The 16,033-nt window shown below is 38.2% G+C and overlaps 1 protein-coding gene across 1 annotated transcript; it reads left to right on the top strand.

Annotated features, from left to right (window-relative positions):
• Positions 1-7,858: 7,858 nt before the first annotated feature.
• Positions 7,859-10,965, top strand: LOC135229582 (olfactory receptor 2L3-like). The gene has a single exon (XM_064279054.1). It carries the CDS (start codon positions 9,894-9,896, stop codon positions 10,824-10,826), a length of 933 nt encoding a protein of 310 aa, XP_064135124.1. The 5' UTR covers positions 7,859-9,893; the 3' UTR covers positions 10,827-10,965.
• Positions 10,966-16,033: the final 5,068 nt, after the last annotated feature.

Raw genomic sequence — 16,033 nt, 5'->3', positions numbered from 1 at the left:
CAAGTAATCTAACGACATATTACATTGGACGTATCTGCTGCAAAAGACCTCTTTGAAGTGTTCAAAAGCAAATATGTTACTTTAAGGACGAAGATGCAGCTGACCCAAGTAAAGGTGTTTCCAATCACCTCATATGCATGCGAAAGCTGGACAATAAGGAAGACTGAAGAAAAATTGATGCCTTTGTATTATGGTATTGGTGAAGAATATTGAATATACCATGGACTGGCAGAAGAACTACCAAATGTGTCTTGGAAGAAGTACAGCCAGAGTGTTCCTAGAAGCATGGATGCCGAAACTTCATCTCACATACTTTGGAAGTGTTATCAGCAGAGACCAGTCTCTAGAGAAGGACACCGTGCTTGATAAAGGGTCACTATGAGTTGGAATAGACTTGAGGGCACCTAACAACAACAACAAATTAAGAAGATGACGTAGGCAAAAAAAGAAGCTCAAAAGCACCATTAATCCAGGGCTTCTCCACCTCAACAAAATTGACGTTTTAGGCCTGGTAATTCTCACTCTGTGAGGGACTGTTTGGTGCATTGTGGAATATTTAACAGCATTCTTGGTCTCTATTCACTAGGTATCAGCAACAGCCTGCCCAGTTGTGACAACAAAAAGTGTCCCTGGACATGGCCAAATAGACCTTGAGCAGGAGAATCACCTCCAAGTTGAGAACCACAGCATTAGCTAAATCATTCTACCTGTTTAATGTATTAGATACAAATTTAAAGTGTTAAACTCAGTAGACCAAGGTCACATTCCTAAAAAGTAGCAGTTCTATAATTCAGTCTAAGTTTTAATACTGAATTCTGCACAGTGTATTTGTGAAACATGCCAACCCATCTCCCATCTTCATACACAATTTAATGGATGCACTCTACTAATCTCTCTCTCTCTCCTTTTCTCTTTCTCTCTTTATATTCTCTCTGAATGTGTAAATATATATGCATATGCATATATGTATGTGTGTGTTAAACATGTGTGTATATTTATGTAACATATATATCATTACTGTAATTTGTGGATTTTTTTGGAACTTCATTGACTCATTTACAGATTATCACATTGTATTCCAGTAACTTAAAATGTCATTTTCTTAAGTATAAAATAAAATAATTAAATGTTTAAATCTCTCAAGTAAAACACAATATAAGGCTCTCTTTTGTCTCTCCTGTCTTGGAATTGGTTGAGGAAAGCTGTGGTGAAATAAGGAATCCCTGACAGGATTACAAACTTGAATGCATAAGGAGGACACAGCAAGAAAGGTAGGATGTTCGGCATCTATATCTAATCCTTGTTTGGTTAGAAATGCTAGAACATATAAAGGATTGCCATACTAAATTTATTTCTGCCTCAGCTTCATATTTCCTGGTAAGGATTATCACTAGTCTGAAAGGTCACTGAAGAAAAGAAGGGAATCAGAGTTTCGGAACAGTTTTCCTGGAGGACAAAACACTGAATTGGGAATCAAAAAACATGAATTCAGCCCAGCTCTGTCAACTGGCCACTGTGTGGTCTTGAATGAATGGCTTTAAGTGTATGAATTTTAATTTTTTCCTCTGTGTAATAATGGGAATGTGTTTTAAGTATCAGAATCAAAAATGAATTCATGAATTCTAATATTGAATCAAGTTATCTCAGTATTTCAATTCCAAATGTCTAAAGAGGAGGACAGGGAAGATGTGCCTATACAAAGAAAGTAGTTACAGAAATGGTAACATGGCAGTCACTTCCAAACTGGAGCACCAAGTGGAGGGCTTTCCTGTTTATGACAGAGTGTAGGTGTCTGTAAGCTGACTTAAAGAAATAATATGGGTGTTTTTTGTAAGCACATCTTTGTAGGTAGGGATAGGTTTCGACAGAAAGCAGCAAGTGATTTGGACCGCATTCAGATGTGTGAGTGGTGATGTGAGGATCTCTTCCCCTGCTTGTTAGAGGCTGGATTGGGAAATAGTGAGCTGCTGAAGGAAAACAGGGAAAAATCATTAAAGCTTGGAGACATGAGGAAACATGTCTTTAAGGAGACAATGTGGAAGTGTGTTAGCTTTAAAATTAAAATCATTTAATATGGGCATAACATAACTTTTCAAATACATTTTCCACCACCGAGTACCTACCATCAATAGAGACTTCATGTTTAAATAACTCTTTTAATGGAAGTTTTGGATGTCTAAAAAGTGAACCACCCTTGCTTCTAACTCATTACCTCTCATAAAGTGAGTAATGAGGCTATCTTTTTAGCTAGCAATATAGAGATCACCACATAAACTCTACCAAATGTGGATGTTCTCTGAAGCTTGTTCTTGGTGTGCCACAGTTCCTGACACATTTCCTGGATGCTGGGTAGAGATGGCCATTGAAATTTTGTGCCTGTATCTTTACCTTCCATGTACAGAAAGGGACCAGGGGCAAGGCTAATACCTTCCCCATCCACTGTGTAGCTTTGGACAGATACATTGCTGCTACCGATTTTTTCTTTTATATAGTCAATTTAATACTGATGTAAAATTCTCGAAGTTTTTGTTTTTGTTGTTGGGTGCCCTTGCATTGGTTCTGGCTCATAGTGACACTATGTACAACAGAATGAAACACTGTCTAGTCCTGTGTCATCCTCACAATCTTTGCTATGTTTGACTTCATCATTGTAGCCACTGTATCAATCCATCTTGTTGAAGGTCTTCCTCTTTTTCATGGACCCTCTACTTTACAAAACATGATATCCTTCTCCAGGGACTAGTCTTTCCTGATAACATGTCCAGAGCACCTCAGATGAAGTCTCACCATCCTTGTTTCTGGGGAACATTCTGTCTGTACTTCTTTCAAGACAGATTTGTTCATTTTTACCACAGTCCATGGTATATTTAATACACTTCCACAACACCGTAATTCAAACGCATCAATTCTTCTTCAGTCTTCCTTATTTATTGTCCAGCTTTCACATGTATATAAGGCAATTGAAAATACCATGGTTTGGGTCAGGTGCACTTTAGTTCTCAAAGTGACATCTTTGCTTTTGAAAGTTGCTATGAATCAGAATGAACTCGATGGCAACGAGTTTGGTTTCATTTTTGCAAAGTTTTTACAGAGATTGAAAATAATCAATACAGGAAAAATGTTTTGTAAATGTACTATAAATAGGTAAGTTATTGTTATGTCAGTGGCAACATGCAGACTAAAAGGGACACAGATAAAATAATGGGAGTTTGTTTACACATTTAGTACTCTTTTTGCTCTTCAAACATTGTAACAGCATTTTGTGAATACTGTGGAATCCTAGTTAGGAAAATCTTTGACTTTAGTAAAGTCATATCCATTAAGAACACAAGAAAAGTATAATTTGTATAACTAAAGAGTTGCTTCATTGGGATCAAGTACCAGGTCCAATGTGCCATCTAATATTTCTATGACCTGCTTGAGAGGTAGATTAAATAATCACTTTCCATTGAAATCTGACCATCAAAAATGTGCTGAAATCTTTCATTTGGCATTTCTTCCCTTTCTGTTTTTTTTTTTCTTCTCTTGAGATGACAGCTAACAACATTTTTATTCTATTGCCATGACTTTGTGTTTTAAGAAAGAGACGGTGTATATATATATTTATTTATCTGTGATCACACTGTCACTTTTACCTTTGATTGGCACAAGCTTTAAATGTAGGGTTTCTTTTTTTCCCCCATATTTTTGTTTTTATTTCTTCTACTTAGGATGTGTTGTAAATCCTGAATCTTTGAATGTCTGTTTTTTTTTTTAGTTTATTGTGCTTTAAGTGAGAGTTTACAATCCAAGTCAGTTTCTCATACAAAAACTTATACACGCCGTGTTATGTGCTCCTAGCTGCTCTTCCCCTAATGAGACAGCACACTGCTTCTCTCCACTCTGTACACCTCATGTCCATTCAACCAGCTTCTGTCCCCCTCTGCCTTCCCATCTCAACTCCAGACAGGAGGTGCCCACATAGCCTCATGTGTTTACCTGAGCTAAGAAGCTCACTCCTCACCAGTATCATCTTCTGTCTTATAGCCCAGTCCAATCCCTGTCTAAAAAGTTGGCTTCAGGAATGGTTCCTGTCTTGGGGTAACAAAGGTTCTGGGAACTCTGACCTCAGGGGTCCCTCCAGTCTCAGTCAGACCATTAAGTCTGATCTTTTTATGAGAATTTGAGATCTGTGTTCCACAGTTCTCCTTCTCCATCAGGGATTCTCTGTTGTGTTCCCTGTCAGGGCAATCATTGGTTGTAACTAGGCAGCATCTAGTTCTTCAGGTCTCAGTTTGATGTAGTATCTGATTTATGTGGCCGTTTCTGTCTCATGGGCTCATCTTTACCTCATGTCTTTGGTGTTCTTTCTTCACCTTTGCTCCCGGTGGTTTGAAACCAATCAGTGCATCTTAGATGACCACTTGCTCGCTGTCATGGATTGAATTATGTCTCCCCAAAAATGTGTGTGTCAATTTGGCTGGGCCATGATTCCTGGTATTGTGTGATTTTCCTATATATTGTAAATCCTGCCTCTATGATGTTAATGAGGGAGGATGGGTGGCAGTTGTGTTAGTGAGGCAGGACTGAATCTACAAGATTGGATTGTGTCTTGAGGCAGTCTCTTGGGATATAAAAGAAAGAAGCAAGCAGAAAGATAGGGGGACCTCATACCACCAAAAACGCAGCACCTGAGCAGAGCGCGTCCTTTGGACTTGGGGTCCCTGTGCAGAGAAGTTCCTAGCCTGGGGGAAGATTGATGAGAAGGCCTACAGCGAGAGAATGACTTCCCCTGGAGCTGACATCCTGAATTTGGACTTTTAGCTTACTTTACTGTGAGAAAATTAACTTCTCTTTGTTAAAGCTGTCCACTTGTGGTATTTCTGTTACTAGACAACTAAGACAGTAGACTTTAAGACCTCAGATGTCATTTGCCAAAGTGGGAGGCAGAATGTTTTCTTAATATCTTTTGTTATGCCAGTTGACGTAAATGTCCCCTGAAAGCATGGTCCCCAAACCCTTGTCCCTGCTTCTCTGGCCTTCGAAGCATTCAGTTGTATCCTGGAAACTTCTCCGCTTTTAGTTTAGTCCAGTTGTGCTGACCTCTCCTGTATTGTGTGCTGTCTTTCCCTTCACCTAAAATAGTTCTTGTCCACTATCTAATTAGTGAATACCCCTCTCCCTCCCTCTATTCCCACCTTCATAACCATCAAAGAATATTTTCTTCTGTGTTTAAATCTTTTCTTGAGTTCTTATAATAGTGGTCTCATACAATATTTGCAACTGACTAATTTCACTCAGCACAGTGCCTTCCAGATTCCTGCACACTATGAGATGTTTCACTGATTCATCGTTGTTCGTAATTGTCACTTAGTATTCCATTATGTGAATACACCATAATTTATCCATTGACCTATTGATGAGCACTTTGGTTGCCTCCATCTTTTTTCTATTGTAAATAGTGCTGCAAAGAACACTGGTGTGCATATATCTATTTATGTGAAGGCTGTTATTTCTCTAGGATACATTCCAAGTAGAATTGCTGGATGGCAAAAAACACTAAATAATAAATGTTGGAGAGGTTGTGGAGAGACTGATGGGAATGTGAAATGATACAACTTTGGAAATCGATTCGGTGCTTCCTTAAAAAGCTAGAAATATAACTAAATAAAAATAAAAAATAAAAATAATTTTTTATTTTTAAAATTATTTTTTAATAATTTTTTATTTTTCTAATAATTTTTTAATTATTTTTTTATGGTAGTTATTTTTCTAGCTTTTTAAGGAAGCACTGAATCGATTTCCAAAGTTGTATCATTTCACATTCCCACCAGTCTCTCCACAACCTCTCCAACATTTATTATTTAGTGTTTTTTGGATTAGTTCCAGCCTTCTTGGGATGAGATTGCATCTCGTTGTAGTTTTGATTTGCATTTCTCTAATGGTGGCATAGTGGTTAAGTGCTACAGCTGCTAACCAAAAGGTTGGCAGTTCATGTCCACCAGGTGCTCCTTGGAAACTCTATGGGGCAGTTCTACTTTGACCTATAGGGTTGCTATGAGTCGGAATCGACTCAACGGCAATGGGTTTAATGGCTAATGATCGTGAGCATTTCCTCATGTATCTGTTAGCTGCCTGAATGTCTTCTATGGTTAAGTGCCTGTTCATACCTCGTATGCCTATTTTTTAATTGGGTTTTTTGTCTTTTTTTGTTGAGTTTTTGCAGTATCATGTAGATTTTAGAGATCAGACCCTGATTGGAATTATGGTAGCTGAAAACTTTTTTCAACTCTGTAGGTAATCTTGTTACTCTTGGTGAAGTCTTCGGATGAGCATAGGTCTTTGATTTTTAGGAGCTCCTAGTTATCTACCTTGTCTTCTGGTGTTTGTGCATTTTTACTAATGTTTTGCATGATCTTAATGATTTTATATTTAGGCCTTTGATGCAGTTTGAGTTAGTTTTTGTACATGGTGTGAGGTATGGGTCTTGTTTCATTTTTTTGGAGATAGATATCAAGTTATCCCAGCACCATTTGTTAAAGAGGCAGTCTTTTCCCCATTTAACAGATTTGGGGCCTTTGTCAAATATCAACTGCTCATATGTGGATGGATTTATGTCTGGATTCTCAATCTGTTCCATTGTTCTATATATCTGTTATACCAGTACCAGGCTGTTTTGACTACTGTGGTGGTATTATATGTTCTAAAATCAGGTAGTGTGAGCCCTCCCACTTTGTTATTCTTTTTCAGTAATGCTTTACTTATCTGGAGCCTCTTTCCCTTCCATATGAAGTTGGTGATTTCTTTCTCCATATCATTTAAAAAATGTCATTGGTATTTGGATCAGGATTCCATTGTATTTATAGATCATTTTGGGGGGAATAGATATTTTTACAATGTTGAGTCTTCCTATCCAAGACCCAGGTATGTTTTTCTACTGATATAGGTCTATTTTGGTTTCTTGCAGTAGTGTCTAATTCTGAAATTTTTCTGTTAATCTTCTGAATTTTTGATTGCTGTCTCTCTATGGATTCTTGCAGCCTATTAAAATTGTCATTATGCTCTTGTATAACCTTCTTAATTTCCTTGACTGTTTTACTCTGTGTTCTTTGGCTTGTTCTGTGTTTTACCTCATCTCCTTTCTGATCTCTAGAAGAGTTCTGTATATAAATTTTTTGTATTCTACCTCTGGTTAATTCCAGGAATACATCTTCATCCAGAAGATTCCTTAAATCTTTGTTTTGGGAGCTAGTTGAAGCAATCGTGATCTGCTTCTTTATGTGATTTGATATTGACTGGTGTCTCTGAGCCATCTATAAGTTATTGTATTAAATATTTTAGGTTTGCTAACTGTGTCCTAGTTTCTTGCTTTGTTTTGTTTTGATATGCCCAAATAAAGTGCTCAAGTGAGCTAGTTTGATTATTTGCACCTTCGAAGCTCTAACATCCTGTCACCATATGGCTAGAGCTGTTATTAGGAGTCCATTCACTTTTCTTGTATGGATTCGGCTCAGGTGTGTCCAAGTAGTCGGTCACGAAGTGTTTGCTCATCTATGGTCTTAGAGAAGCAGTGGTGCATGCATAGTCCCACCCAAGTGTCTGTGAGGAAGGTGCATCCCTGTTCTCTAGAGCTCACAGGTGGGTGGGCTCTGCAGCAGGACCACAGGCTCCCAATGCTGTTAACTGTAAGGGCTGGGAGGCATCACTTATCCTAGGACCCCTGTCGTGGGTGAAGAGATGGCACGGGAGGACCCACCAGCCCTCAGGTCCCTGTTGTGGGTAGATGAGGACCCTACTTAATAAGCAGAGCTGTGTCAAATGTTAAAAACCCTCCTCTCCACCACACAGCTGCAACAGGTAAAGTCAGATCTCAGGCACATACACCCTTGCACAGTGACAACAAGTGCCTAGCTGCTGAAATGGGGCCACATGGTTCCATGCAGTGGTAAAAGGCATTCAAAGTTCGGGGACTGATTGTGCCTGAACAGGAGCTGTTTCTACTCTGAGTTCCCAGCTTAAGGGAACCAGCAGGTTATTTTTTCCTATTTGTTATTTTGTTCCTTCCCCAAGTCTGGAAGAATGGCTTAGCATACTCGGCAGGACCTATCTCAGGCCCAGGGAAATCGACTGTCACTGAAGCCAGCTTGGGGCCTGGGGCAGAGAGAGGAGAGATCAGATAAATCGGAGAGACTTCTTTCAAAACGGGAGCTATTTGATCCGTGTGGTAAATTACATGCAAGCACTTATTTTTTGCCAGGAGCGCCATTATTTGCTGATTTTGGAGGCATGAGTAGACTCTGTGCAGCTGGCTCTCTGTGGCTAAGTAGTCAAGGTCCCAAATGCTACTGCCACCCCTGCCATGGTTGCACCAGGGGATCAGGCCTGGGCCACTTGCTCTCTTTCACTGAGGTAACCATGTCCTGTAAGCTATTGCCAGTCCTGCCACAGTTGCACCAGGAGGCCATGACTGAGGGGCGTCAATTCCTGCTAAGTCAGGTCTGGAAACTACTTGCTGCTTATGAACTGCCTCTCCCTCCCCCTGAGCGCAGTCCGATATCTTAACCATGCCTTTGATGTTCAGGGCCCCTAGCTTGTCTTTATATAATGGATTCATTTGTTTTTTCGGGTCTTTCTTGTAAGAGGGACCACCATAATCTTCTGACTACTCTGCCACCTTGGCCCCGCCTCTCTAAATGTTAAGATTTTTTTAAACAAAATCAGAGAGAGAAGGAGAAGTAGGAAAAGGGCCTTACAACATTCAAATAGTTTACTTTCATATATTGTCTAAACAGAGTAATGGAGCCCTACTCGCACAGTGGTTAAGTGCTGAGGCTGGTAACCAAAAGGTCTGTCAGCAGTTTGAATCCACCAGCCACTTCTTGGAAACCCCATGGGGCAGTTCTACTTTGTCCTGTAGGGTTGCTATAAGTCAGAATTGTCTCGATGGCAACCGTTTTTTTTTTTTTAAACAGAGTCATAGATAATAGAAAGTCCAGTGAAGAATCTATCCTGTACTGACTACTTAGCTATTGAGCAAGGGATTGAAAAGAACCTTTCTTAGAGGAATTTAAAAATCAAGATTATAACTTTGTACTTGATAATATTATAAAATAGAAACTTACGTATTTCTGAGCCAAAGCCAAATACTGATAGGTAACATTTAGAGAGTCATGTTGGGGATAGTGACTTAAAGCAGTAAGTCCAGCTTCTTAAACAAAAGAAAAAGAAATAGTTGCAGTAATTAATGTATGTCTTGGGGATAAGCAAAGATTATAAACCTCAAAATGGAAAATAATCTTTATGTCACTAAATTCATTCATATAGCAATTCAATCACTTATTCATTTCAACATATTTTCAACTTTTTAACACACTGCTTATATTTAAGTATTTTCTTACTGATAAGTGAATTTGCTAAGAACTATTATCCTTATGGAAATCCTGGTGGAGTAGTGGCTAAGAGTTTGGCTACTAACTAAAAAGTAGCAGTTCGAATCCACCCGGTGCTCCTTGGAGATCCCATGGGGCAGTTCTACTCTGTCCTAAGGTGTTGCTATAAGTCAGAATTGACTTAACAGCAACGGGTTTGTTTTTTCTTTGTTTTTTTTCCTTAATCATTCTTATCCTATTAAAATAAGTATAGCATATTTTTATTTATTTTTTCATGGATCTTCTACAACAGATTTTGGATGTAAATGCATGATGTCATACATTTTATCTTTGTGTAATGGAATGGTGTTTCTTGTTTAAAAAAAGGTAAAATTGCCCATTCATTTAAGCAACTGTATAATTTCCTGAAAAATTCATTGTTAGATCAATCACAGATATTATGAAAAAATAAATAAGTAGTTCACTGTTCTTTATTTACCTTCCACACTCTTGTTTCTTACTTTAGGGAAAACCAATGAATATTCAATGGAGAATTATAGTGAAACATCAACTGATTTCATTTTATTAGGACTGTTCCCACCATCAAGAATTGGCCTTTTCCTCTTCATTCTCATCATTCTCATTGTCCTAATGGCTTTAATTGGTAACATATCCATGATTATCCTCATCCTGCTAGACACCCATCTCCACACACCCATGTATTTCCTGCTTAGTCAGCTCTCTCTCATGGACCTGAATTACATCTCCACTATTGTCCCCAAGATGGCTTACAATTTCTTGTTTGGAAGCAAGTCAATCTCCTTCATTGGATGTGGAGTTCAGAGTTTCTTCTTTTTGACTTTGGCAGGTGCAGAAACACTTCTCTTGGCATCTATGGCCTATGACCGTTATGTGGCCATTTGCTTTCCTCTTCACTATCCTGTTTGTATGACCAAAAGTGTGTGTGCGCTAATGACTATAGGATCTTGGATAATGAGCTCTATCAATGCGTGTGCCCACACCGCATATGCACTCCATATACCCTGTTACCAGTCCAAGACCATCGATCATTTTTTCTGTGATTTCACAGCCATATTGGCTCTGACACACATGGACACCTGGGTCTATGACTACATAGTGTTTGTGTGCAGCACCTTATTCCTTGTGTTTCCTTTCATTGGCATTACCTATTCCTATGGACGTGTTCTCCTTGCCATCTACTGCATGCCCTCATCAGAAGGGAAGAAGAAGGCCTATTCAACCTGCAGTGCCCACCTCACTGTGGTGACTTTGTACTATGCACCCTTTGTTTACAATTATCTACACCCAAGATCCTTCCGATCTCCAACAGTAGACAAGGTTCTGGCTGTTTTCTACACCATCCTCACACCCATGTTCAACCCTGTCATCTACAGCCTGAGGAACAAAGAGGTAATGAGGGCCCTGAGAAGAGTTACTCAGAGAATGTTCTCTCTGTGAAAATGTAGACAAGATTTCTGCATCAATCTTCAAGCTGAAAGTGTCTATTCTGCAGTGAATGGACAAGGTCTAAGGTTATATTAGAAGATTTTAAAAACTAGAAGTTTGACAAAATAATTTTACATTACTAAGGCATGTTTCTTTTTTCCTGAGGTGATTTTTTTCCATCAATATAAAAGGCATATACAGTCAACTCAATTTGAGAAATAAGAAGCTTTTATTAATATGTAGAAAAGAAAATGAAAACTTTCTAAAATGATATCATTCATATAACAATTCTACTATACATAATTTATCTCTCAATATGACAACAGAAAAATTAATGATTTATTTATTTAAAAATAATATTTTCTCCATTAATTCTCTGTTAATAGGTGTGTACTGTCCCAATTTTTTCCCCCAATTTCAGGGGAAAAGGCAGATATAGGGATTAGAAAGTCTTACACAACTATAGAGGAAATATGACAAGTTTATGTTTTCCAGAAGAAATATGACAAGTTTATGTTTTCCAGAAGAGGGGACCTGAATTTATCTGGATGAATCCTAGGAAAGTGATTTATAAACAAGGTCAGTAATCAGGGCTGGAGAGATGCTGAGTTAGAGAAGAAGGAGAGCATACTTTATAAGAGGATTAATGGAAGTTATGGGTTATGCTATCTCAGCCATTCCCAAATAAGTCCCCAGCACAGACTCAAATTTTGCATCCCAAGTAGCCACGTTACCCTTATATAAGACAATTTACCTTATACATTTTCTTATTCGTCAGTCAATAGACTCATAATTCTATTGATATGTTTTTTTGGGGTAGGAGTGGGGAGTCAACTTCTCTGCACCAGTATTTTAAATTGATATACCAGCTCAGCCTGTGCCTGAATGGGTCCCCCCATTATTTTCAGGACAAAAAAATGTATTAGCTTAGGTGTATATGCTAGGTGAAGAGGCATTGCAGTCCAGGAGAGAATACTGCTGATACTGAAATCTGTCCTTTTTTTTTTTTTTCTTTTGAATTGTAATTTAGATGAAGGTTTACAGAACAAACTAGCTTCTCATGAAACAATTAGTACACATATTGTTTTATGACATTGATTACCACAATGTGGCAATGGGAAGCATAGTGGCAATCTGCCTGTGTAAAGATTACAGCTTTGGAAACCCTCTAGCACAGTTCTACCCTGTCCTACAGGGTTGGTATGAGAGGCAATCGACTCAGCAGCACATAACAATAAAAACAGCAGTGTGAACTGAAGGTAAAACAGTGAAATAGAATATACACTAAATGGTTGGTATTATCTGTGAAACTTGTTCTTGAATTTATGATGAATAAACTCAGGAATTCCCTCAAAAACATCATATTTATGAAAATATGGTCACTTCCAAAGTAATTATGTTTCTGTGTGACAAAATAGATAGTAAATGTTCACATCACCTAAAATGGAACCTCAAATGTAAGAATATTTGTCTGTAGCTGTTCAAATAAATTTATAAAACAAACTAAAGAGAGGCTTGAAGGAGAAATTGAATTTGTTAATGAGGGGAAGATGCATTGTGGTAGTGCCTGTGATGGAACCTTTTGGATACGGGTAAAGAGCGAAGCCAAGTTTAGAATTCTTTCATATGGAGCTAGTAACATGAATTATATTTTCTGTAAGTACAGGTGTTTTCATGCTAGTAAGTGATGAGATCACATAGGTGTCGATTCCATTATATTAATTCTTTTGGTAGTGTGGATTAATGTCTAAACTAAAATCATTCTGGATTTACAGTGACAGGTTTAGGAATTGAGTGACAGAATTTATGTAAGAGTTGGTCAAGTTCAGAATTAGCCTCTGCATTTTTTATAACACTGTTCACCAAAAATCCTACAGCATGAAATACAGACAACAAAAATTGTTTTGGATCCTATTTGTAAATACGTTATCTGTTTTAGATAGGAGATGAGAGTCACTGGAAATGAAAGTACAAATTCATACTAGAGTTAGCTTTTGATGGGCCCAAGTGAAACAAGACTAATAAAGCTAGCTCTTAAGAGCCCAAGCTCTCCATAGCAATTGTGAATGCAGCATTTCCTATTTCCTACATTTTCTATTTGCCCAAGAGTGAAGAGTGGTTAGTGCTGTGTCTTACTTGCTGTTCTGCCTTATATGACTCATTCTTTGCAATTAAATATCTGGAAATTACTTGTCTAGATTTTATATGAAAATATAAAATGGAAATTATAATGAAGATAAAATAAGAATGTCTAAAATTACTTACCTATTGGAAAACAGGAAGCCCTGGTGGCATAGTGGTTAAGTGTTATGGCTTCTAACCAAAAGGTTGGCAGTTTGAATCCACCAGGTGCTCCTTGGAAACTCTATGGGGCAGTTCTACTCTGTCCTATAGGGTCACACTATGAGTTGGAATGGACTCAACGGCAATGGGTTTGGTTTTTTGGTATTGGAAAATAAAATATTTTCTACATCTCAAGGACAACATCTGGAAATAATTCAGGGATCATAGGATTAGAAGGTGTGCTATGGTTATTCGGGTTTTGTTTTTAAATACAAATTATGCCTAATTGTAATGCCTTATGATTTTAACTATGCATTTTATTTATTTATATTTTACCTCCTTTATAAATTATTAACTTCCACTGAGGTAATAATTCCACCTTCATTAACAATTTGACAGAGCTTTTGTGAGAAACAGAGTAGTGAATGTACACAATTTGAAAAAAAAATACTATACAAATGTAGTGGATGACAATATTTGAATGAAAATGATGACAATTTTGTTGATGGTGATGATGGTGGTGATGATGAAGAGAATAAAGGTTACAGTTACTGTTCAATGATTTCTTATACTCAGGCTCACACTAGTAATCACCAGGTATTATCTTATATACAACTTGCGATAATCTACATTTTGTTCTTTTTTTAAAAAATATCTGCTGCATATATAAACTACTGGCTTAAAAAGTTAAATTCACTACCCCATGTTTCCATAACTAATAAGTAGCAGAACAAGAATTTGATTCAGTTTTGACTGAAACTCTGTGTAATTTTGCAGTGAAGCAGATAAACTCACCCCTGTTTCAAACTAATATTTGAAGGCTACACACTCGTAATCCATTCCTATCTATCAGAAGTATCCGTTTACTTACTTCATCTATGATTAATGCCTATGATTGACCATTGTGGAATTTCATGAAGGTATATGGTTTAGAAACACACAAATACTGGGTATTTATGATCTTTTATACTTTAACAAATTTATGATTCTTAAACTCTATTCCCTTCTAAATAAATATGTATAATTTATTTAAACATTACATAAGATTATTACTTCCTAAGATATCCAATATAAACAGGTATATACTCTGTCCTATAGGGTCACTATGAGTAGGAATCGACTGGATGGCAATGGGTTTTTTTTTTTAATATACTCTCTGTCTCTTTAGTTCAGTTTTTGGGCTGGGAAAGATACCTAACTAATATAAACTGTTATATACTCTGTCTCTTTAGTTAAATTAGTTCTGGAAACCTTTGATGCAATGAGGAATCATATGTAGAATTACATACAGGGATACTGTGTATTGTCTAGCAGTCAGAAGACACTCCTCTGGGCCATCTGATTCTGACTCTATAAAGCCAATTTACAACGGTTCTAGATATGAGATAGTAATTAAAAATATTTCTTATACAGACATGCAGAATTAGGCATGATTTGTCACTTCTATGGAACTAAGGTTGACTTTAAGGAGTTAATGCATAAAAAATCATCCTATTTTGCTGGTTTCCAAGCCTTGCAGGTGAGTAAGGAAGGCCACTATCTGGAGACAGTTAATACAGGTTTACACCTCTATCTTCCTTCAATGTACAGATGTGGTCCATGTTAAAGTCTTGTTTCTCCTTCCCTAAGAAACCATCATCATAATGCTTGTTCTTTCCTCCTATATATAATGCCATTATTGCTGATGCTCAAATCACAAGGTTTTAGAGGAATTTTAGAAAGCAAGACAGGTGGAAACATTTTGTAAATGGGTTATATTTATATCACTTTTTGTTATTTTAGTGGATAAAAAACATAGAAAAAGAACAAAAATAACTTATTTGGGTTTATTTTTACATGAGGAAGAACACCATCTTCTCTTTATACCTTACGAGCTTGAAACAATGACTGAGAATGCTTCCCTGTCAGGCACATAGTTCCTTTAAATGATATCAGAGGACAAAGCAAGAAACCAGGATACAGAACAGAGAACATGGAGGAGGCAGGGCCAAGATGGCAGAATAGCCAGATGCTTGCAGCGATCCCTCTTACAACAAAGACCTGAAAAATCAAGTGAAATGATTATATTTATGGCAAGCTAGGAGCTCTGAACAACAAAGAAAAGGTAGAAAATGGACTGAGCAGGGAGAGAGAGAGGTGGTTCAGAAGCAGAGACAAGTTGCTGGACCTGAATTGCTGGGATCACTCAGGCACTATTCCCGGGATCGGAGGCAGCAGACTGGTAGTAGTGTTTGGCTGCAGTTTTCTTGGGAAGAAGTAGCCAGCTACACAGCCTACTCATGCTTCCGGAACCAGAGCAAAACGCCTCTCTCAGCAAAAGCTAAGTACTTGAATATATTTTGTCGTGCCACCCACCCGTAAGCTGGCTTCAGTGCCCATTGATTTCCCTAGGCCTGAGATAGGCCCATTTGAATACCCTGAGCCATGCTCCCAGCCTTGGAAAAGAGGGAATAAATTCACATCAGGGGGAAAAGGTAATTGGCCAGCTCCACTAACTGGAAGAGCTCAGGACAGAGCGTCTCCTGTCCAGGCATAAATGGTCTGTGGACTTTGAATACCTTCCCCCACTGCATTGACTTCTGTGGGCCTATTTCAGGAGAATAGCCCCTTCCTGGCAGACTGCAACCATTTCAGCTGTGTGGTGGAGAGCTGGGTATTGATATTTGACACCACTTTGTCTATTAAATAGGGTTCTCACCTACCCATATCAGGGGCCTAAGGACTGGTGGCTCCATTCAGGTCACCCAGCCACCCATGACTGGGGTCCGAGAATAACTGGTACCTCCCAGACTGTACAACCAAAACCTTTGGGTGCCCATAGTCTGCCTGCAGAGCCCATTCACTTGTATGCTCTAGGGAACAGGGACACGCTTTCCTCAGAGACACTCGGGGGGTGGTTCTCAGCTCCCTGCCTTGTTCAGAGCATGAACCCTGCT

This window comes from Loxodonta africana, unplaced genomic scaffold (assembly GCF_030014295.1).
Source record: "Loxodonta africana isolate mLoxAfr1 unplaced genomic scaffold, mLoxAfr1.hap2 scaffold_41, whole genome shotgun sequence".
NCBI lineage: Eukaryota > Metazoa > Chordata > Mammalia > Proboscidea > Elephantidae > Loxodonta > Loxodonta africana.
The sequence above is the reverse complement of the archived record's forward strand: the minus strand, read 5'-3'. Positions and strand labels throughout refer to the sequence as shown.

Coding starts and splice junctions, on each gene's coding strand:
- LOC135229582 (XM_064279054.1), top strand. CDS start 9,894: ATGGAGAATTATAGTGAAACATCAACTGATTTCATTTTATTAGGACTG.